Consider the following 19,103-nt stretch of genomic DNA (forward strand, 5'->3'; position numbering starts at 1 on the left):
CAAGCCACATCAGTGATTTTAATAACTTGCGTTTGTCTAAGATAAATACTTATTTAGTGTCACCGGAGAGTGCACCTATTCATTGAAATATGACATTAAATATTAAGTTGGGGCAGAGTTAATAATGAAAATAGAGCCAAGAATTGCACTTATACTTATAACTATACATAATCACCTATGGTAATATAATTATGGTAATGTTAAAATTTCAACTATTCAGATGCGACTTCAAAATTTTAGGTGGGGTTTTCTACTTTAAAACTTGACTTCCTATAAGGCCTACCCGGCGGCGGAATTTGGTCTAGAGATCGGCATCTTTACAAAATGTTCTATATTTGATCTATTTCACTCTCCACCATTAACCCCATACAAAAACCATCGGAGACAAACTATCTGTTTATAAAACATGTTCTTCTGATAACGGTGTGGCCATACACACCAACTATCATAACAGTTTATTCATAACATTATACAATACAATATCTTGCATGAATCGGAGATTTTCGCTACCAATGTAGCAACATAATAAAAATGTAACAGTGTGGCGTGTTGACCGCGAATGAAACAACACCTGCACAACCATTGCATAACAACGCACGGCATTCCAAACCGTTTCGTACACCTGCGATGAAAATATAAAATTCATTTTTTTAATTGAGGGCCGCAAACATAAAATTTAGAGATAGAATACAGGTTGAAAAAAAAATTTAAATAAAAAAAAAATAAAAAAAAAAAGATGTTAAATGTGCTCTCCCTGCCTCAGCACTAAGGCCCTGCCAATGTTGTTCCCTCATGATGTGTGGTGGACGTATAATCCTGTGAACTCCAAACGTATGCCTTTAACTCTATTCCACCGACCAGCATGGAAATCGAACCCACGACATACGTGTTGTGAACTCAGGCGACTGAGCTAACTGATTTTGGTTTTAACAAGGTTAATGTGATATTTATGATGAAATAATGAATTACGTAATACACGTATAAATACACTATTATCAGCTGTTTAGTCATGTACTACTTTGTGGCCTAACGGGTAATGCTCAGCTTTGGGTACTCTCCCAGTTCTAGTAGATTTGGGTTCGAACCTCTAGGGATATTTTTTTTTTTTAATAAAAAATAATAAAATTCATAAATAAATAAATAAAATAATGAATATTATTTCTATATACCACTGTGCTCAATTGAACCCAATTTGCCACCAGGGAAGCAAAGTGTATTAACATACAAAATATATTAAAATTCAGTGACTGGACCAGTTGCCGTACAGTAGTACTATTTCTATTTCTGAAGTAAATAAAGGCATAAATGGCGCTCCGTAGATAAGTAGAGAACGCTCCATTGTCAGAATGAGGCTCTGAATATACCTCCAGGGGGTGGAAGACGCTGTTCTATTATAGAGGGCGACATTCCAGATAGAGGTAGATTAAAAGGGAAATTCCCTACACTGCACTGCAGATACTGAAGTCTGTGTGGTGAGTAATGCGAGTTTTAGTCTAAATAAATAACAATTAATAAGGTAATTAATTAATATTGATTTAGATCATGAGTTACTATCTTATGTTTATAGTTTCATACACACATTTTGCAAGGCGTTCCACCCTTTTGCCCTACCCCCTATACCCCCTACCCTACTGCCTCTCATCAAAGAATATATATCACAAGAATGAGTATTCCGCGATTTTTGCATGAGAAATTTGTAACAGAGAGCTCCAGTGAGTGATGCCCGCCCTCATAAGGGCGGATGTATACATACTAAATAAGACTTGATTTAATAGATATTATACATGTCACATTAAATAGAATTATGATAATAGTTTTTGCAATTGTAAACTATTTTATAATACATATTTATTAACAAACTAGTGTACATTCACTTTTACAGACAATTATTTACTAACATGCTAAGTTAGTTCACAAAAAAGGCCTGACACAGCAACACCAAAAATCAATGAATCGTTACTCAGCACGGCCTATTCTTTACCATTGCCGTGTACTACTCTACGCCCGGTAAATTAAGTATTGTTTTTATGATATAAATTAGTATAAAATACATGTTATTAATAGGAAAAAATGTTAAATGTTATTAACATTTATTTGTTTTACCAGAAACAAGTTAAATATAGGAATATTATTAAACAATCCTTCGTGAAAACGCGTAAACACCAACACGCCCGGTCACGCTATCGTAGCGCCCGGTTGATAAAGCAAACTGTTTATACGGCAGATTTTACTAAATAAATTGCATAAAACGAACAATTAAATATCCAAATAGTATTTAACATGATGTTGGCATGTAGTTGATAACATTTTTTATCATGAAAATACTACCGGTGGTCTAGCCTTTGATTATTGAAACCGTCACAAAAAGTTGTATACATCCCAGATACATCCACACTTATGGCGGCGCCCTACCACATGGACAATATTACTGTTACAGGGAAAATCGCGGAATACTCATTCTTGTGATATATATTCTTTGCTCTCATCTACCATTTTTTGCTACCTAGTAGTAGTAGGGTCAGACCTGTTCTCCCCTCCTCTCAATCCTAAACATCCACAGGATCCACCCTTGGCCTCTGACTGACATAATGTGGAGAGATCAAATTACTTTAATATCCTGAATAAGTTGATCATTCTCTATGGTTAAATTAATGAACTGATGTTTATTTATATAAATAATCAACAGATTAGATTCTGGGATGGGAAAGTATGTCTGCAGAAATTAGCCAACAATGCAGAATTTGCAAGATCAGCAAACCTACAATGATGAGGTGTACTCGTTGTTGTTGTGCATATTATTGGTAATACCACACATTTTTATTGTTTAACAATAGAGATATAATATCTCTATGGTTTAATGCATTTTCTAATATTTTCTCCTTCTTGTCTTTAAATTTTGTTGATGCTGCAGATGAAGGAAATGAGAAAATCACTGGTTAAAAGAAATACAAAGTTTTAAGTTCAAATACTTGTTTTTTCTTAAGCGTAAAATGCAAAATATATTAACCTTACTAGCTTTGATTTTGTTTATAGTTCACGAGCATGTCAAGTTAAAGAGTGGCCAGTTCACAAAGGGGTCTGCTGCCCAGCAGCAGCACACCTAACAGAGAAATCACAAAATGCAGACACAGTCTCAAGCAATACAGCAACAGTGCAATGCAAAGGGATAGAAGAAGATAAAAGTATTAAAACTACTTGCGAAGAAAGACTTACAATAGTTATCAAATGCCACAAGGAGAAAATTAAAGTAAACATTAGTAAACACTGGAATGGTGAGGAGATACTCAACCACATTTCTGTTGCAATTAAAATAAAGAAATTAAAGTTAATTCATAAAGGTCGAATAATGAATGCAGATAACGTATTGGAATGCGTAAGAGAAAACGCTCTTTTTCAAGCAATTGGTGAAAAAAATGAGGACGAGGACGGACTGAATTCATCAGATATTGACTGCATTGTTGCACAAGCGAAAGTGAATAGAAACGAAGCTGTGAGGGCGCTGAGAAGAACTGGTGATGTTGTAGATGCTATTTTATACATTTCAAATAAATGAGCAATAGGTCTGACACTGGCAGGGTCATTTTTTAGTGTCATGTTTTGTATAGGAGTCAAGTATCATTAAAAAAAAACATTTTTAAGACAATTTTTACCATCTGATAACTGTTTTATTTACTAATTTTCAAAATGTTGTTAAATTTTTGAAATTATAAACTTTTCTACTCAATCTTTTAAGTTGATGTTACATAAGTTTACTTAACATTTTTTCACTTTTTGGATCACATTGCGACTACTGTCATTATTATACAAAGAATTTGTATTTAATGTAACATTCTGGATATCTCACATTCTTGAGATACTCCAGAACCATCTGTGTCTCAATTTATTGGAAATAATTAAAAATCAAAACATTGTACAGTATCTATCATTTCTACATATGAATTATTAAATATAAATCTATCTAAACGAGAGTTTGTTATTGTTATATGCCTTTGTTGAGTTGACATAGTTAAGTAGTATCTTAAAAAATAAGCACATTATACATCAAGGCTTCTTAGCAAGTCAAGGTCTGACCTTATGTCAATGACAAAATCACAAAATACAAAATTATAGTACAGTCAACTCTCTCAATACCGGACTCCCTAAAAACCGGAAAATCTCCCAATAATAGACTTTTCAAGTCCAAAAGGTCCAAAATTCATTAAAAACACATTCTGAATACCAGACTTTCTGGAAAACCGGACATATTTGGCCAGCCCAAATGTGTGCGGTATTGGGAGAGTTGACTGTATAACATTAAATACATTCATTATTTATATATAAAACATTATGAAAGCAACAATGCAAATATAAAGAACTATTCAAGGTAAAAATTATTAAAATTCAAGGTATACACATGGCTTTATGTCAATATTTGCATTTCTTTTGATTTATTTTATGTAACTTAAGCTCTGTCTACACTATCAAAGTTAATGTGACATGCCCATATATGGACATGATGATGTAATATCACTACCATATTTGAGACATCACACTTTTGTGAAATTAGTTTAATTTAGTGTAGACAGAGCTTTATAATATTAATTTTTTAACATGTTTGTACATATGTTCCAGTGGGTATAAACACCAAGCAGATACATAATTAGTAATTAAATAAACAAGTTTATTATTTATACAATAAAAAACAAATTAATGTAAATATAATAAATAATTATATAATTGTCAGAAATTGCTACATAAGATTGCAGTTATTTGGTATACAAAACCGTGTTACACCTCCGTTATTTATCAGGATTTATATTTAGTGGGTTCCTATGGAAATTAACAGTAGTGATTATGTGGCATTCAGTTTAGTTTATATTATATATACATTTGTAATGATAAATATTAAATAATTGATTCATGGTCAGAGGGCCCTGAAATCAAAGGTTTAAATTTGCTGATATATTCTAAATGTTTCTTAGCTTAATAGTTAAAACTACAGTACTGCACTAACCATAACATTTTTATTTGAGGACTGTCAGGTGATCTGTCAGGTGATCTAAACTCAATTATCTAATTACTAGAAGGTACGTTTCTTTATGATTTACAAGTGAAAAGTTAAGATCTGTGCTTTGTTGTGTATGTGGAATAAAGGTCAATTGAATCAATCCAATTGACCTCAGTAACCTATGAACTACTCTTCACCTTTGTCAGCATGCAGGTATATAGATGGATCCTCTATCTTGTGAACTTTCCCTGGCTTGATGGTGTCGGAGCACATTGGACACGTGTCATCAGATTCTAAAAGTCTATAAAACAAAATGATTTATTTGTTTTCATTCACTTAAAATCATATAGAAAAAGAAGATAGAGAGATGACATCAAGAAATATCTGGATAAATTTAGTTGTGGCTGACACAACTCATAATGGTGGGGAAAGTATATCATCCAATTATGGATGGCTGCGTACATTTTGAATTATAATAATTGTTTTTCCAACAAACATCAAATCATGGTCATATTAGATGCCAATTTGTTAGTATTCTTTTATTAACTGTATTATTTATTAACTGTCTTACCTCTTAAATTCTGAATAAAGTGCTGGGAAATTGCACTGTGGACAAACTGACCAATCATCTTTCACCATATGTTGACCCTGTTAGAGAAATAAATTGAAAGTGTATAAAGATAAAGTGATTATTCTGAATAATTGTAACTGCTAACATTACTTGCTTTGTTAACCTTCTTTATTGCTGGTTTCAGTTGACATGTGCATTGCTTTTGGAGGAGAGAGACCTGTAATTTATGTGCATATATTTTTCCATTTTTAGCGTTTGTAATATGGTTCCTAATTAATAAATGTTCCTGTAAACTCACTGTTACTACACAGTATGGAATGTTGTTCTTGCAACCTGGACAGACAAGTTCAGACGTCTCCAAATCAAACTTGCAATAAGGACATGGACTCGTTGGCTCGTCTTCTTCAGTCTTATCAGGTCGTCGCACTATTGCTTCAATCTTGCGCTTATATTTGAGATCAATCTTATTGCGATACTCCGGTCTCATTAGCATTGTTGCGTATGAAAATGACGAGTTCTTTAAACCAGACCGATGACACTCGATCACAGTGGATGTTAAAATTGGAACAATATCTGTAATTAAACAAATATAATAAGATTCATTACTATTAGTGTTTATGTTTAATTATTCATTTATTTTCTTTTATGGTAGCCCTTTCAGTAATATAAAAGTTTTCTAAGGGCCCTACAACCCATTTAAATGATTTAAAATAGTGTTGTCTTAATTTGTAAGGTAGTTGATAAGGCCTTACGCAAGTCTGTAGCAGTCAATTGGTTCTCAATGGTAGTGATTAGAGACCACTGTGTCACTTACTATACATACACATACATTATATGAGAACACATAGGTAAATTCTTTGCTTTAAAACATAATACACTGGTCTTTATCAATCTGAACAGTACTGTAATAAGATTGTATATTTGTACGTACGTGAAGGAAATTTACTGATGTTGTTTGCGACTCTAATGAGCATTCTGGCTCCCTTCATGTGGTCACCTCGTTTCACATGAATCTGAAATTACAGGTAAAATTAATTAGCAGATGATTGTATATATATATTAAATTTCCAATATTTTTATAATTACACATTCTCACTCCTGATGATGATCAAAGCATGTTGATCAAAACGTCGAGAAACTCAACAGTTCCTCTCAGAACTACTTGGTGTACCGCAAACTTTATATCAACAATTACACTAAGATTATACTACAGTATTATGATAATTGGATGCTGGCCAATGGGTAATAGTGTAACGCTGAGGCCCCTGGTTTAGAGACCTAAAGTGGTCTGGAGGCCTCAGACGTTTTTAGCTTTTTTCAACATAGTTGAATGCCTGTTTTTCCTCTGAGCTCTACTTAGAGGTCCACATAAGCTCTGTTACGCCACATGAGAGATATCTAGTTTTGAGAGCAACCTGGACAAAGTGACACATTCAAAAATGACAGTATAACAAACCTTAACAAGGATGTAGCTATGCAGTATCATGAGGTTGGTTGCCATCTCAGATGGTATCTTGATCTTTTGTGAGCGTAGTTCAGTGTACATGCTGTACAGCACATCATGTGCATTACGATAGTTTCCTGTAAGAAGAAAAAAGGCTTAGAAATGAAGAAAAACACACAGATGAAAAAAAAACAGACTACAGAAAGAAGAAAAACAGGCTTAGAAATGAAGAAACACATACTTAGGAAGAAAAACAGGCTTAAGACGGAAGAAAAACAGCCGTAAGAAAGAAGAAAATAGGCTTAAGAAATAAGGGAAAAAACAGGCTTAGAAATTAGGAAAAACACACTTAAGAAGAATAACAGGCTTAAGAAAAAAAAACATATTGAAGTGTACAAGCTGTGTAAAGTAAATTCAATTCCAAGAAGAACATTAAAATGTACATTAATAATGTGTTAATATCTATGTTGTCATCCATAAGTGGAAACATTAATAATCACAATTCTGGTTTTTTTTCTCAAATAATTAACCTAATTGACTGGAAAAAATATGAATTTATAGTATTGAAATTAATAGTTTTTAATGTTCAAATTTTGTCAAAGAAAAACCAGAAGAACTCCTCACCAGCATTCTGTTCTTCTCTTGCGATGATGATAGCAGTTCTTGCTGCCTCTCTGTGTTGTTTTAATGCCATGTACAATCGGAACAAGTATTTGGCATCTTTTGGCACGCCGTCTGTCTCACCCATCAAATAATCTATTAACTGGTGAGTCAATGGGTCTTCATTCGCTTGACCAACCTGTGAAATAATTAAATACATTGCTATTTCTATTTTAATACTGTATTAAGCTCCGTCTACACTATCAAACTTTTTGTGACAAAAAAATGTGATGTGCCCAATATGGACATGGTGATGTCATATCACTACCATATTTGGGAATATCACTACCATATTTGGGCACATCACACCTTTTTTGTCAAACTAGTTTTATAGTTGTACATATATTGTCTTTCTGGGGAATGAATACACATGAATTCATACATATATTTGGTAGATGTTATTTATCTAAATGTCATAACATTTTAATAACTGTAACCATGAAAGAAAATATTGTAAACAAATGTAAGTTAGATTAAAAAACCTGTAATGATTTACTTACCGTTTCAATAGCCATTTCCACAGCAGGGCTATCCTCACTTGTGTACGGACAGCGCAAGAAATGCTGCAATGCTTTCTTATACTGTGAACACAGAAGGAAGAACTTGCCAGCAAGAAAATGACTCTTTTCATTGTCAAAGTGTAAAGCAATACTCTGGTAATCCTCTTGGGTTGCATCATCACCTATAAGAAATGAAAAAATTATGCAACCATTTTATCATATACATTAGTAAATGTCTTATGTGATATATTTTGAAAGGTTTCGATGTAAAATAAACACTAGTAATAAGATTTGGGCTATCAAACCAGGGAGTTGTAAAATTTTACAATTCCCTGATCAAACCAAACATTCACTAGTTAGAATGCAGTAAATCAAAAACCAGAAAGAAACTTAAGCTTACAAATGTCTACAGTAGTTTTCCATAAATTGTGATTTCCCAAATACATTTTACAGCAAATAGGAAAGAATTTGGGCATTTAAAAACAATCGGTTTAAATCCAGGTTCATTGTGGATTGTTTATACTGCTTACCAATGATCTCTGCATAGACTTCCATTTGCCCATGTTGTTGAGCTAGCTGGAATGCTTCATCATTGCACTTTGACATGACAAGGAACTGGATAGCAGAACTGTAATCATTCAGTTTCTGGAAGAATCTGGAAAACAGTATACAAACAATAATGGTCACATAAAGCTTTGTCTGCACTATCAAACTAGTTTGACAAAAAAAGTGTGATGTGATGTGCCCAAATATGGTGGTGATATGTCTAAATATGATAGTGATAACAAGCAGATTAAATAATTCTGGCAATGCAGTTTCAAATCAAAACAATTTTCTGAATTAATTTAAGACAATTTAAAATATTACCTGGCAACCATTTTGGCGCCCTCTGTTGATTTCGTTTCTCTCACTATCCTCACAGCTTCCTCAGGATTATGTAAGTGATCAAGTTGTATCCTGAGAAAAAAAAACAACTTTGTTTATTGTATTGTTTATTTACTGTGCGCATCTATACATAGCTTTGCCTTACAATACAATTAATTTTATTTTTCAAGTTAAAAAAATAATATGAAAGATATATGAGAAACACACAAACATAGCATACACATATCTACATCTCACTTTCTGCAGTTTCCTTACCTGATTACATTATCAAAGTCCTTAGCATTCTCATAGGCCTTGGCTGCATCTTTGTATCTACCATCAGCTTCCTTGGCCTTCGCATACTGCATGTGAATCTTAGGGGAAGTTACTTGAGCAAGTAGCTCACCCACTTTATTCCTGAAATATAATTGATCTATTGTAAAATTGCCGTAAAAGAATAGAAAAAAGATGTTGAGAACAAAAGTTCCCCATTTTCCTTTTGAGGGGTGTACATATTTGGGAATAATGGCATATAGTACTTCCAAATTTCAACACTAACATAGGTATAAAGCTTAGATGCAACGCAAAGACGTAAGCGCAATGTAAGCAAGTTGACCAATGACAAGCAGGAAATAATCTATCGCTTGTGATAGTAAAATTAATTGTGTTGCGTCCCAATGTACAATGAAAAATAGTGCATGTGGGTACAGTGTAAATAAGCATAACTTGGAGAAATGAAATCAAGTTCAGAGCTTTAGTATTTGGAAAAGTCTGAACAAGTAAACAACCATTTAGAATAACTCACCAGTTTTTGCACTTAATATAAACAGATGCAGCCTTGTCGTAAAATTCACCTTTCTCATAGAGGGCAGCAGAGTCAGAATACTGCTTCATACTTTCTAGTATAGCAGCGCAGTCTTTCTTGAGGGCGCGGTTTGGCATTTTTGTTGCCATCTGGACTCCACGCCGGATATCACCACACCGAATTGATGTCCTTGCAATTCCAGAGGCGCACGATTCATCATGATCACGATGCTGTGTAAATATAGATCATAGGTTACTATCAGTAAATTGTTTCAAAACAATTTTAATTTCAGTACCCTTTCAACCCTCTCAATATCAGACTTTCTAAAAATCTATCAATCTCTCTTTATTGATCTCATTAACAAAGAATACACATGAGAAAAAGAGTAAAACAAATTTAAAGAAGATAAAAGGGACCTCCAGGAAACCCTAAGGGCTTGTGATATTGTAGGAGAGGCCCACTAAAAACTAGAGTTACATAGATCATGACAAATCAACAGCATTGTTATTACCATTGCCAGGACAACCAGAAAACTGAGAACTCTCCAAATACCAGACTATTCTTGAGGTCCAAACAAATTTCAAATTAATGAATATGAGAATTTCTTTCTTTCTTACAAACATTAATATAATGGTTTACACTGTACCTCTGGTAACTTTGTGACTCCTTTTTCAAAGTGTATGAGAGCATTGGAATGGTCACCACTGTAAATTATAAAAGTATCAATGGTAATGATAAACGTAAAATAGCATAATACTTAACATTATCACATGATTAACAGCCGTCCACATACAGTAATGCTGAATAACTATAAAATATTTTCTTTTTGACATAAACATACGTGAATTCCAGTTGTTGAGCATATTCCTTGGATATGAATGGAATCTGATCTGGTGCTAAGTTTTTAGCCAGTTTAAGTGCTTGATCCCAGTGTAGTAAGTCTCTTCTCATCTAATACATGAAAATAGAAATGTATTAGTTCATTCAAATTATGGTACTGTATCTAGGCAAATTGTATGATACAATACAATACAATACAAGTGTGTACCACATTATGTGACGCCTGCATCCCTATCCTAAGCTTCCATGATACAGACACTACATGTGATACACATGAGATGCTGTATCATGGAATTTGCCTATAATACCGGAAACAATTGTCCTATGTGGAGAAGCACTGAGAATAATTCATTCTGACTAGTACATCTATTGTACAGACCCAGAACAAATGAATGAGATATTGAAAATGTTCATAGAGACCTCAAGTGCCATCATTGGTGAACTTGAGGCTAGGAAAAGCTCTTGCGCAAGATTAAAATCTTTCTTCATTAAAGCCAAGTTACCGGCTAGAAGGTTCCGATCTTCAGTTCCCTAAAAGAAGCAAAAATCAAAAAGATGTTGAAGGAATAAAAAACATGTTATTTCAAGGTGTTAGCGAATATATTTGTGTGAATCGAACATTCTTGAGTTAAGATTAGTTATTTTTCCAGGCCACAAGTCAGGTCAAAGTATTCAATTCAATTTCAATGCAATTTATTTTCAACATACTACTACTGCTACTACAATCAAGTACATGAAGGCAAATATTAAGATCTGCACATTATTGAACACTTTTGATTTGCACAAATAAATTCACTTAGTGGAAAACTAGCTTAATGGTCACCTAATTATGTTTTATGAGTGTTTGTGCTAATCTTCTTTTGTGTAAATAAGATATCCAAAACTTACAAGCATGTTTAGTAAGGCCAGCAGCATACCCGCTTCACCCATCTGCCTGTACACTCTCATTGCTGCAAGGGGAAAATAGTATTGAGGCACAGAGTGTTATTAAAACTAGGCATAAGGGAGTGTGTGCAGTGATACGCTCTGTCTACACTATCAAAGTAGTTTGACAAAAAGAGTATGATGTGCCCAAAATGGTAGTGATATCACATCATCGTGTCCATATATGGGCACATCATATTTTTTTGTCAAATAAAGTTTGATAATGTAGAGAGAGCTTTAGACATTGAACTAGCAAAAAACAAATGTTTACCAAATTCAAGTTCCAACTGCTCCAAAGCGGTATCAGCCAGTTCCATCCAGTTTTCCTTCTTGTTGATGAAGTGGCATATAACCCAAGATTCACGAAGTTTCTTTAGTGCAAGTGATTTCTTGAGTGATGCCTTTAACTTTAAAAAAAAAGGAAAATTATCAACAAAAAGCAGACAAAAAAATCATTTGCATGGTAAAAGGGATACTTAAAAGGGAATTACATCCTGAGAGGTCCCATAAGAGAATACAAGAAAGCAAGTAGAAGTTATATAAACAATTTTAAAAAATCAATATAATAAACGAATTAAGAGACATTTGCTATATAACTTTAAAATAAAATTTAATGACAAAAAAGATCAACAAATAATTTTAATTTTTTGTTCACCATAAACAATTAATTTTTAGAAAAAAGTCTCTACTTACAAACAATTTTAACAGTTTTATAATATGAAGATTATTTGGATAATTATTGGACTTTTGCTCTTCAAATTTGACTCATACCATATTCAAAATGTTAAAAAAGTACATGACATTGACCTTGAGTTATACTAAACCTTGTGTCACCCTGCCCTGCCCACGCATAGTTTGAGTGTACAATTGTAAATGTAATATAAGTATAAATAAATACACTGCATTGCACAACTTGTTAGAGTAAATTACCACAAAACTTTACTCTTTTGTTAGTGTTTTCTGCCCAATTATTGTGATAAAAAAGGCCAACAAAAAAATCCAGATTGATCTGGCAAGTTGCATCATCTTTTACATGAAAATGAACAGATGAATGATGGACATTTTTGACATTGAAAGTCACCCTGCCACCGTCATTCTGCATCGTTTGAGTGTACAAGAGTAAATTTACCACAAATTATTGTGATAAAATCCAGATTAATCTTGGAATGGCAACTTACATTATCAGTTGTGAATAATGTTTCGGAACCATTCTCAACAACAAATGAGTAAAATTAACAAAGTACAAAGCACCAAAGGGTGACAGGAAATTAGTAACAAAGACTGAAAAGCCTACAAAGATACAGTAGGCTTCTCTCGTTAATGATTAAATAATTTTGCTTTGACTGAGTCATTTTGTTTAAACTATAGAAACCTTACCTCATCCATGGATAAGTCTTGCAGCTTATCATGAAAGTTGTGAGTATCAAGTTGCAAAGTGGTTGTTTTTCCTGATGGTGTTTGACAAGTGACTTCTCCATTGTAAAGTAGAAGTGGCTTCTGGGCATAAGGCAGTTTAGTTGTACCAGCAAGGGTCACCTGTGGCCCTGGTATCAAAAAATAAAAGTATGAACAAATGGCCTTCTCAATAAAAGACCCTCTCAGTATGACAATTGATATATGTTGCTTTGGAACAATTCTGTAGTACAAAAAAATCTAAATTTAATCTACAGCATTTGATTTTGCTACTAATGTATACCAATGTCTTTTATTACCTTTGATGGTTTCTCTAGAATAGACATACGTGTAGATATTATCGTCGTCATATGCAATAAACACTCCTTTATCGTAAGGCCAGTTTTCCCATATTACACCGTCAACAGTTGCTGAAAAGCTTGGAATCTCTAGCGTATGATCATTCACCTAAAAAGTATATAAACAAATATATTATTATTATCATTATCAATCATTATTAAATACATTTTACACAAAACATACATAGACTATATGATTTAATAAACATACAGGTAAGGCTCTACAGTGAGTATATATACCCTTTGTGTATATAGTTCTTTTACAGCCACATTTTCTGGCCGTTTTACTTTATCGTTTTGATTTAGCGTTTTGCTTATTTTATTTTGTATCTCCATTGACATCCAGCCACTGATACACACAGCATTTTAAGTAATTTGCCATTTGATTTATATGTTAAAAATAAACTTTAAATCTATGATGCTTTCAACTTTTTTCTTTACGTTCAATATATATGTTATTGTACCTTTAATGCAAATTAGTTGATACTTGTTGATACTATACTGGGCCTCTTTTGAAATCAATGCTTTCGCACTGAAAAGTATCATTCAATATAAATATTGTGTTACACAAAAACCTCATGAATTCATGCAGTAGAAAACAAACAAGATTCCTCAATTATTATTTAAATATCAGAATATTCCATTCACAAGAATTAGTAAAGAATGGCATCGTTGGAAAGTTTTCAAAATAGAGGGTCATGATAAAAGGTATCCTTTCAAAACCATTTAATATATGAATGGAAATAAAGAAAGTATATATATAGTGTTATTATTATACTAGGTTCTTTAAAGTACACATGAGCTAGATGTGTACACTGGACCTACGTTTATAGTCCTTATACCAGAACCATGGAGCGAGTGAGCCTCGAACCCCTGCCGATGTTATGGCTACGTGATTACAGTTTACTGTCTTAACCGCTCGGCCTTGACCCATACCCATTTCCGGAATTGAAATTGTAAGGAACAATTCAAGCTAAATAATGACGTTCAACACGGCTAAATGACGACATCAACAAAGAGACCAATCAGATCTCTAAAGACTAAGAGTGACAAATTTCCTAAAAATAACCCTATATAAGAACGCCAACAAGAAACGCGGGTTAGACCATTTCACTCCTTCGTGGTTGGTAGACATACATAGAAAGCTAAAGGTAAGTGTTGTATTGTAGTGAAGAGATTAATTTACAAAGAATTTCTTAAATACAGTATAAAACAACTTTATTTAAGAATTTGAAATCTCAAACTTCTGTACTAAATAGTCAGTATGGTAGTCTTCACATGTAATAAATGCATTTTCTACTAGCCTAGGCCTAGCTAACTAGCTATAATTAGTCTCCAGGATCACATTATACCAGTATGGAATTATAGTACAATTCTTATTTTGGATGTTATATAATTCTCATACATAGTGTATCACACAACAAAATAGATTACTGTATTGGCACTTTAACTTTTTACATCAAAAGATTTCATTATGTCGATGCAATAAGTTCCTTAGTACAATGACTCTTTTAAATATTTCATCATCTTGATGCAATAAGTTCCTTAGTACAATGACTCTTTTAAATATTTCATCATGTTGATGCAATAAGTTCCTTAGTACAATGACTCTTTTAAATATTTCATCATGTTGATGCAATAAGTTCCTTAGTACAATGACTCTTTTAAATATTTCATCATCTTGATGCAATAAGTTCCTTAGTACAATGACTCTTTTAAATATTTCATCATGTTGATGCAATAATTAGTTCCTTAGTACAATGACTCTTTTAAAGATTTCATCATGTTGATGCAATAAGTTCCTTAGTACAATGACTCTATAAAAGATTTCATCATGTCGATGCAATAAGTTCCTTAGTACAATGACTCTTTAAAAGATTTCATCATGTTGATGCAATAAGTTCCTTAGTACAATGACTCTTTTAAATATTTCATCATGTTGATGCAATAAGTTCCTTAGTACAATGACTCTTTTAAAGATTTCATCATGTTGATGCAATAAGTTCCTTAGTACAATGACTCTTTAAAAGATTTCATCATGCAACTTATTGCATCGACATGATGAAATATTTAAAAGAGTCATTGTACTAAGGAACTTATTGCATTGACATAATGAAATCTTTTGATGTAAAAAGTTTAAGTTAAAATGCCAATACAGTAATCTATTTTGTTGTGTGATACACTATGTATGAGAATTATATAACATCCAAAATAAGAATTGTACTATAATTCCATACTGGTATACTGGAGGCTAATTATAGCTTTTAGCTAGTAAAAAATGCATTTATTACATGTGAAAAAACCATACTGACTATTTAGTACAGAAGTTTGAGATTTCAAATTCTTAAATAAAGTTATTTTATACTGTATTTAAGAAATTTTGTAAATTAATCTCTTCACTACATATATTTGTGTTTAGTATAATAAACAATGTAGGGGAAGGATGTAGATGGGGTGTGTGGGGGAATAAAATGACCAAATTGTTTTTTTTTAGGATTTCGATTTTCCGTTGCCAAAGTGCCGAAAAAGCTGGGCCGTAGCTACCTGACCACCTTTACACCAAAACCTCTGAGAACCATGTGGTTTGAACAAAAATGGTTGCCTTTTCCTTTGTTAAACAGTAAGTAATTGTTATGTTTCGTCTTTTGTGGCCATTTTAACATACATTCATACCAATTTTTAAAACGTAAAGCATCACATTTAGTAAATTCAGACCATCATAACAGGGTGTTAACATTTTGTTTGAGTTGTACCAGTTCATACAGGAACAATAATGCATAATAAAGGATTCCCTCAAGTAGAAAACATGATTGCTATACTAAACTATTTAAACTACTGTGCTGTTTGGCAGTTTTCAAATATTAATAAATTTAAGATATCCTTATCACTCAATTCATGTACAAAATACAATAATGTTTTAAACCCTCTACTGATATCACCCTTTGAACAATAATTTGTATTAACTATAATTATAGATTAATCTACAACCAACAAAAGACATCTTCATTTGTGTTTGTTTTGTACCCATTGTACATATTCATACAAAAACACAATACAGTACATAATATGATTCCCTCAAGTAGAAAACATGACTATGGTATTTACTATTATTACTATTATTAAGTAAATATATTGGGAAGTATCCTACATTTGTACAATTTTTTCTTGCAGCCCAAGAAAATGATTTAATGAAATGGAAACTAACAGGAGGACAGGATGAAAATTGGTTAAAAATTGCAGATTATTTAAGTAAGTTTAACAAAGTCGATCAAAAAGACAATTTGTAACACTCAACACAGTGGCGGATCCAGAGGGAGGAGCACCCTCCTCACGCCCCCTATAAATCTGGAGAAAAAAAAATTATCCTACCATAAGGAAAAAATTGGGAAAAAAGGCGTAAAAAAAAGTAAAGTACTTTCACTTTTGATTAAAACACATTGTTTCAGCGCCGTGCTAATTTACTTCTTAGTAGAGGTCACCATAACCGTTGCTGTCTGTAAGAGTTGCGAAATGAATTTCCTATTTTCACCTGAAAAATAAACGCATTTTGGTCCCTGGATGTAACATGGTATTGACACGTGTATCGTACTCATACACAGCGAGGTGGGTATGAACGATTCGTACAAAGGACACATGTTTATTGGAGGGAAAAAGTATGATCGTTTTGCTCATTGGTAGCATGCTACATATGAGAGTGTCTTTTCCTGCAAATTAGTGGTGCCATTTATCATGAATTTTATGTGCGAGAGTACCATTTCCGGCCATCTGGGGCGTCATTTACAAAGTTCGCTTCGCCACAGGTCCTGTCGACAGCCCTGGACAAGCACCTTTTTCCGCCATGTACGTGCAAACGCTGACTGCGCGAAACACCCTGTTGTGACGCTTTTACACAAAATAGGTCTATGGGGAAAATGTCACCCTTTAATAGGCTAGTACCTCAGTTTTCATATTTAAAATATCAATTTTTAATACATTTATTTAACGTAAGAGTGCCATTTCCGACCATCTAGAGGTGTTATATTTTCAAAATCGCCTCAACTCAGCCCCACAATGGTTGGGTTGGTGTGGCCTCTCTACAGTTGCGCCTCCCCTTTCACAAAATCCTGGATCCGCTCCTGCAACAGGCGTCAAAAGTTGATGGTATCAGCATTGTTTTTATTTTACGCAACTCTAGTTTATTGAATTATTTGAATATAATGCCTTTTACAAAATGAATTTCATAAAATATGTCCAATATTGAATTGTTTGAACATATTGAAATTGGAACATGGTTCCTGTACATATTTTGTAGTTTTTATTTAATGTTAATCAGAAGTACTTCATAAATTGTTACTGATCTTGTTGTAATAATAAAGGATTAAAATTATATTTCAGTATAATCTTGTAAAAAATTGTTTGTAATAAAATTGAAAGTGATATTAATGCACTAAATTTCTTCTGCTCCTCAATACTGTCCTATCATTGGCCAGTATACCTCTGTTGTGAAACTCGACTAAAAGCCCAACCTTGTTATTTTAAGTCGAACTGCAAACTTCGACTACTTCTTTTATGAATCGAATTTGAACTACGACTGAAGTCCGGTTTAAGAATATGGGCTGAAAACCGCATATTTCATTCGTATTTATAGAAATAACTTTTTTTTTCTGTTTATAGAATTCCTCTGTGGAAATCCCAACACTAAAGATTGTGATCCCACAAGTATTTTTCAAATATATAAATTAGTGCACATTGATTTATATTTTATATATTTATATATTATATTTATCAAAATTTATAAATATGGCCTGAATTTTGATTTTAAAAATAAAAATATTATAAAAATTTATATCATTATCAATGTCAATGGAATAAAAATTCTTATACTTATAAAAATATATATCTATTATATATAAAATTAAAACAATTAAACTAAAAATTTATTCATTCATTTATTCAAATAATTAATGAAATAAATTATAGTCATACATTATAGTTTTATACAATTAAAAAAAATATTTTGAATCCTACATTTTGGGTCACAAAAAAACATACTGTGGAAGGAAAACGAAAATGAATTGGAGGGTTAACATGGACAAACATGCCATTCTACCAGCTTCTGGATTCCTGCTAAAGACTGTCAAAGTTGGAAGGACTTGGTGCACTGTACCTCATCTACTACACCCCTACAATCTTCACAAGATAACTAGAACTATTGTACATGACTAAGCCAAGTTTGAAGAATTTAAAATAAATGTTATGCCTGTGAAATAAAAAAAAAAAAAGTTTTTTTAATGTTGATCTATCTGTTTTTTTTTTTGTCATCAAGTTTCGTAACCCATCCAACATAAACATTGGTAGAAGTGCTATACATACTGTATTTGGTGTGGTTCTACGGTTCAATCTAGTCTATGTTCTAAACAGCGATGTTTTGGCTTAATATTGGTAAATATATTATTTGAAAAAACATCCCATTTTGAAAAAAAGCTTCCATAGAACATCGTTTGGAAAAAAACCCGCCTTAGAATAAACGCCTGCCAAATGCATACTGTATATACACAATATTGCATGATATTACATGACTTATGTTTTATATCGGTAAAATATAAGATTTGACATACCCTCGAGTATGATATTTTGCTCTCGGTAATTTATTTCCCTCAGCTTGCGCTTCAAGATATATATTCCCTCAAGCAAAATATCATTCCCTCTGGGATGTCAAATCTTATATTTCACCTCTAAGCAGGCAATATCGATAACAACAAATTTGTATTTGTTGTT

At 32.7% G+C, this 19,103-nt stretch overlaps 2 protein-coding genes and 1 long non-coding RNA gene across 5 annotated transcripts in view; 2 read left to right on the forward strand and 1 right to left on the reverse strand.

Moving 5' to 3' along the window:
* Positions 1 to 1,407: 1,407 nt before the first annotated feature.
* Positions 1,408 to 3,810, forward strand: LOC140050401 (uncharacterized). 3 transcript variants are annotated; one of them, XM_072095572.1, is made up of 3 exons: positions 1,408 to 1,472; positions 2,687 to 2,801; positions 3,034 to 3,810. In XM_072095572.1, exons 2-3 carry the CDS (start codon positions 2,710 to 2,712, stop codon positions 3,551 to 3,553), a joined length of 612 nt encoding a protein of 203 aa, XP_071951673.1. In that variant the 5' UTR covers positions 1,408 to 1,472; positions 2,687 to 2,709; the 3' UTR covers positions 3,554 to 3,810. The 3 variants fall into 3 exon arrangements, with proteins under 3 accessions (XP_071951673.1, XP_071951674.1, XP_071951675.1); XM_072095573.1 differs by having other exon boundaries at positions 1,436 to 1,472; positions 2,692 to 2,801; XM_072095574.1 differs by having other exon boundaries at positions 1,438 to 1,516.
* A 17-nt stretch (positions 3,811 to 3,827) lies between these two features.
* Positions 3,828 to 19,103, reverse strand: part of LOC140050383 (WD repeat-containing protein 19-like) — a 61,500-nt gene continuing 46,224 nt past the window's right edge. The window contains exons 13-30 of the mRNA XM_072095546.1: positions 13,308 to 13,455; positions 12,973 to 13,139; positions 11,867 to 12,002; positions 11,560 to 11,621; positions 11,092 to 11,202; positions 10,673 to 10,782; positions 10,478 to 10,535; positions 9,832 to 10,061; positions 9,303 to 9,443; positions 9,030 to 9,119; positions 8,693 to 8,817; positions 8,163 to 8,344; positions 7,627 to 7,801; positions 7,015 to 7,139; positions 6,490 to 6,571; positions 5,857 to 6,131; positions 5,559 to 5,635; positions 3,828 to 5,288 (exon numbers count right to left, since the gene is read on the reverse strand). Of these exons, the coding sequence (XP_071951647.1) occupies positions 5,174 to 5,288; positions 5,559 to 5,635; positions 5,857 to 6,131; positions 6,490 to 6,571; positions 7,015 to 7,139; positions 7,627 to 7,801; positions 8,163 to 8,344; positions 8,693 to 8,817; positions 9,030 to 9,119; positions 9,303 to 9,443; positions 9,832 to 10,061; positions 10,478 to 10,535; positions 10,673 to 10,782; positions 11,092 to 11,202; positions 11,560 to 11,621; positions 11,867 to 12,002; positions 12,973 to 13,139; positions 13,308 to 13,455 (2,409 nt within the window). The 3' untranslated portion in view covers positions 3,828 to 5,173. The remainder of the gene's footprint in view (positions 5,289 to 5,558; positions 5,636 to 5,856; positions 6,132 to 6,489; positions 6,572 to 7,014; positions 7,140 to 7,626; positions 7,802 to 8,162; positions 8,345 to 8,692; positions 8,818 to 9,029; positions 9,120 to 9,302; positions 9,444 to 9,831; positions 10,062 to 10,477; positions 10,536 to 10,672; positions 10,783 to 11,091; positions 11,203 to 11,559; positions 11,622 to 11,866; positions 12,003 to 12,972; positions 13,140 to 13,307; positions 13,456 to 19,103) is intronic.
* On the forward strand, positions 14,455 to 18,621 carry LOC140050415 (uncharacterized). Its single transcript, XR_011845391.1, has 4 exons — positions 14,455 to 14,497; positions 15,841 to 15,966; positions 16,518 to 16,595; positions 18,000 to 18,621. It is a non-coding gene; the product is annotated as an uncharacterized lncRNA (long non-coding RNA).

This window comes from Antedon mediterranea, chromosome 5, assembly GCF_964355755.1.
Source record: "Antedon mediterranea chromosome 5, ecAntMedi1.1, whole genome shotgun sequence".
NCBI lineage: Eukaryota > Metazoa > Echinodermata > Crinoidea > Comatulida > Antedonidae > Antedon > Antedon mediterranea.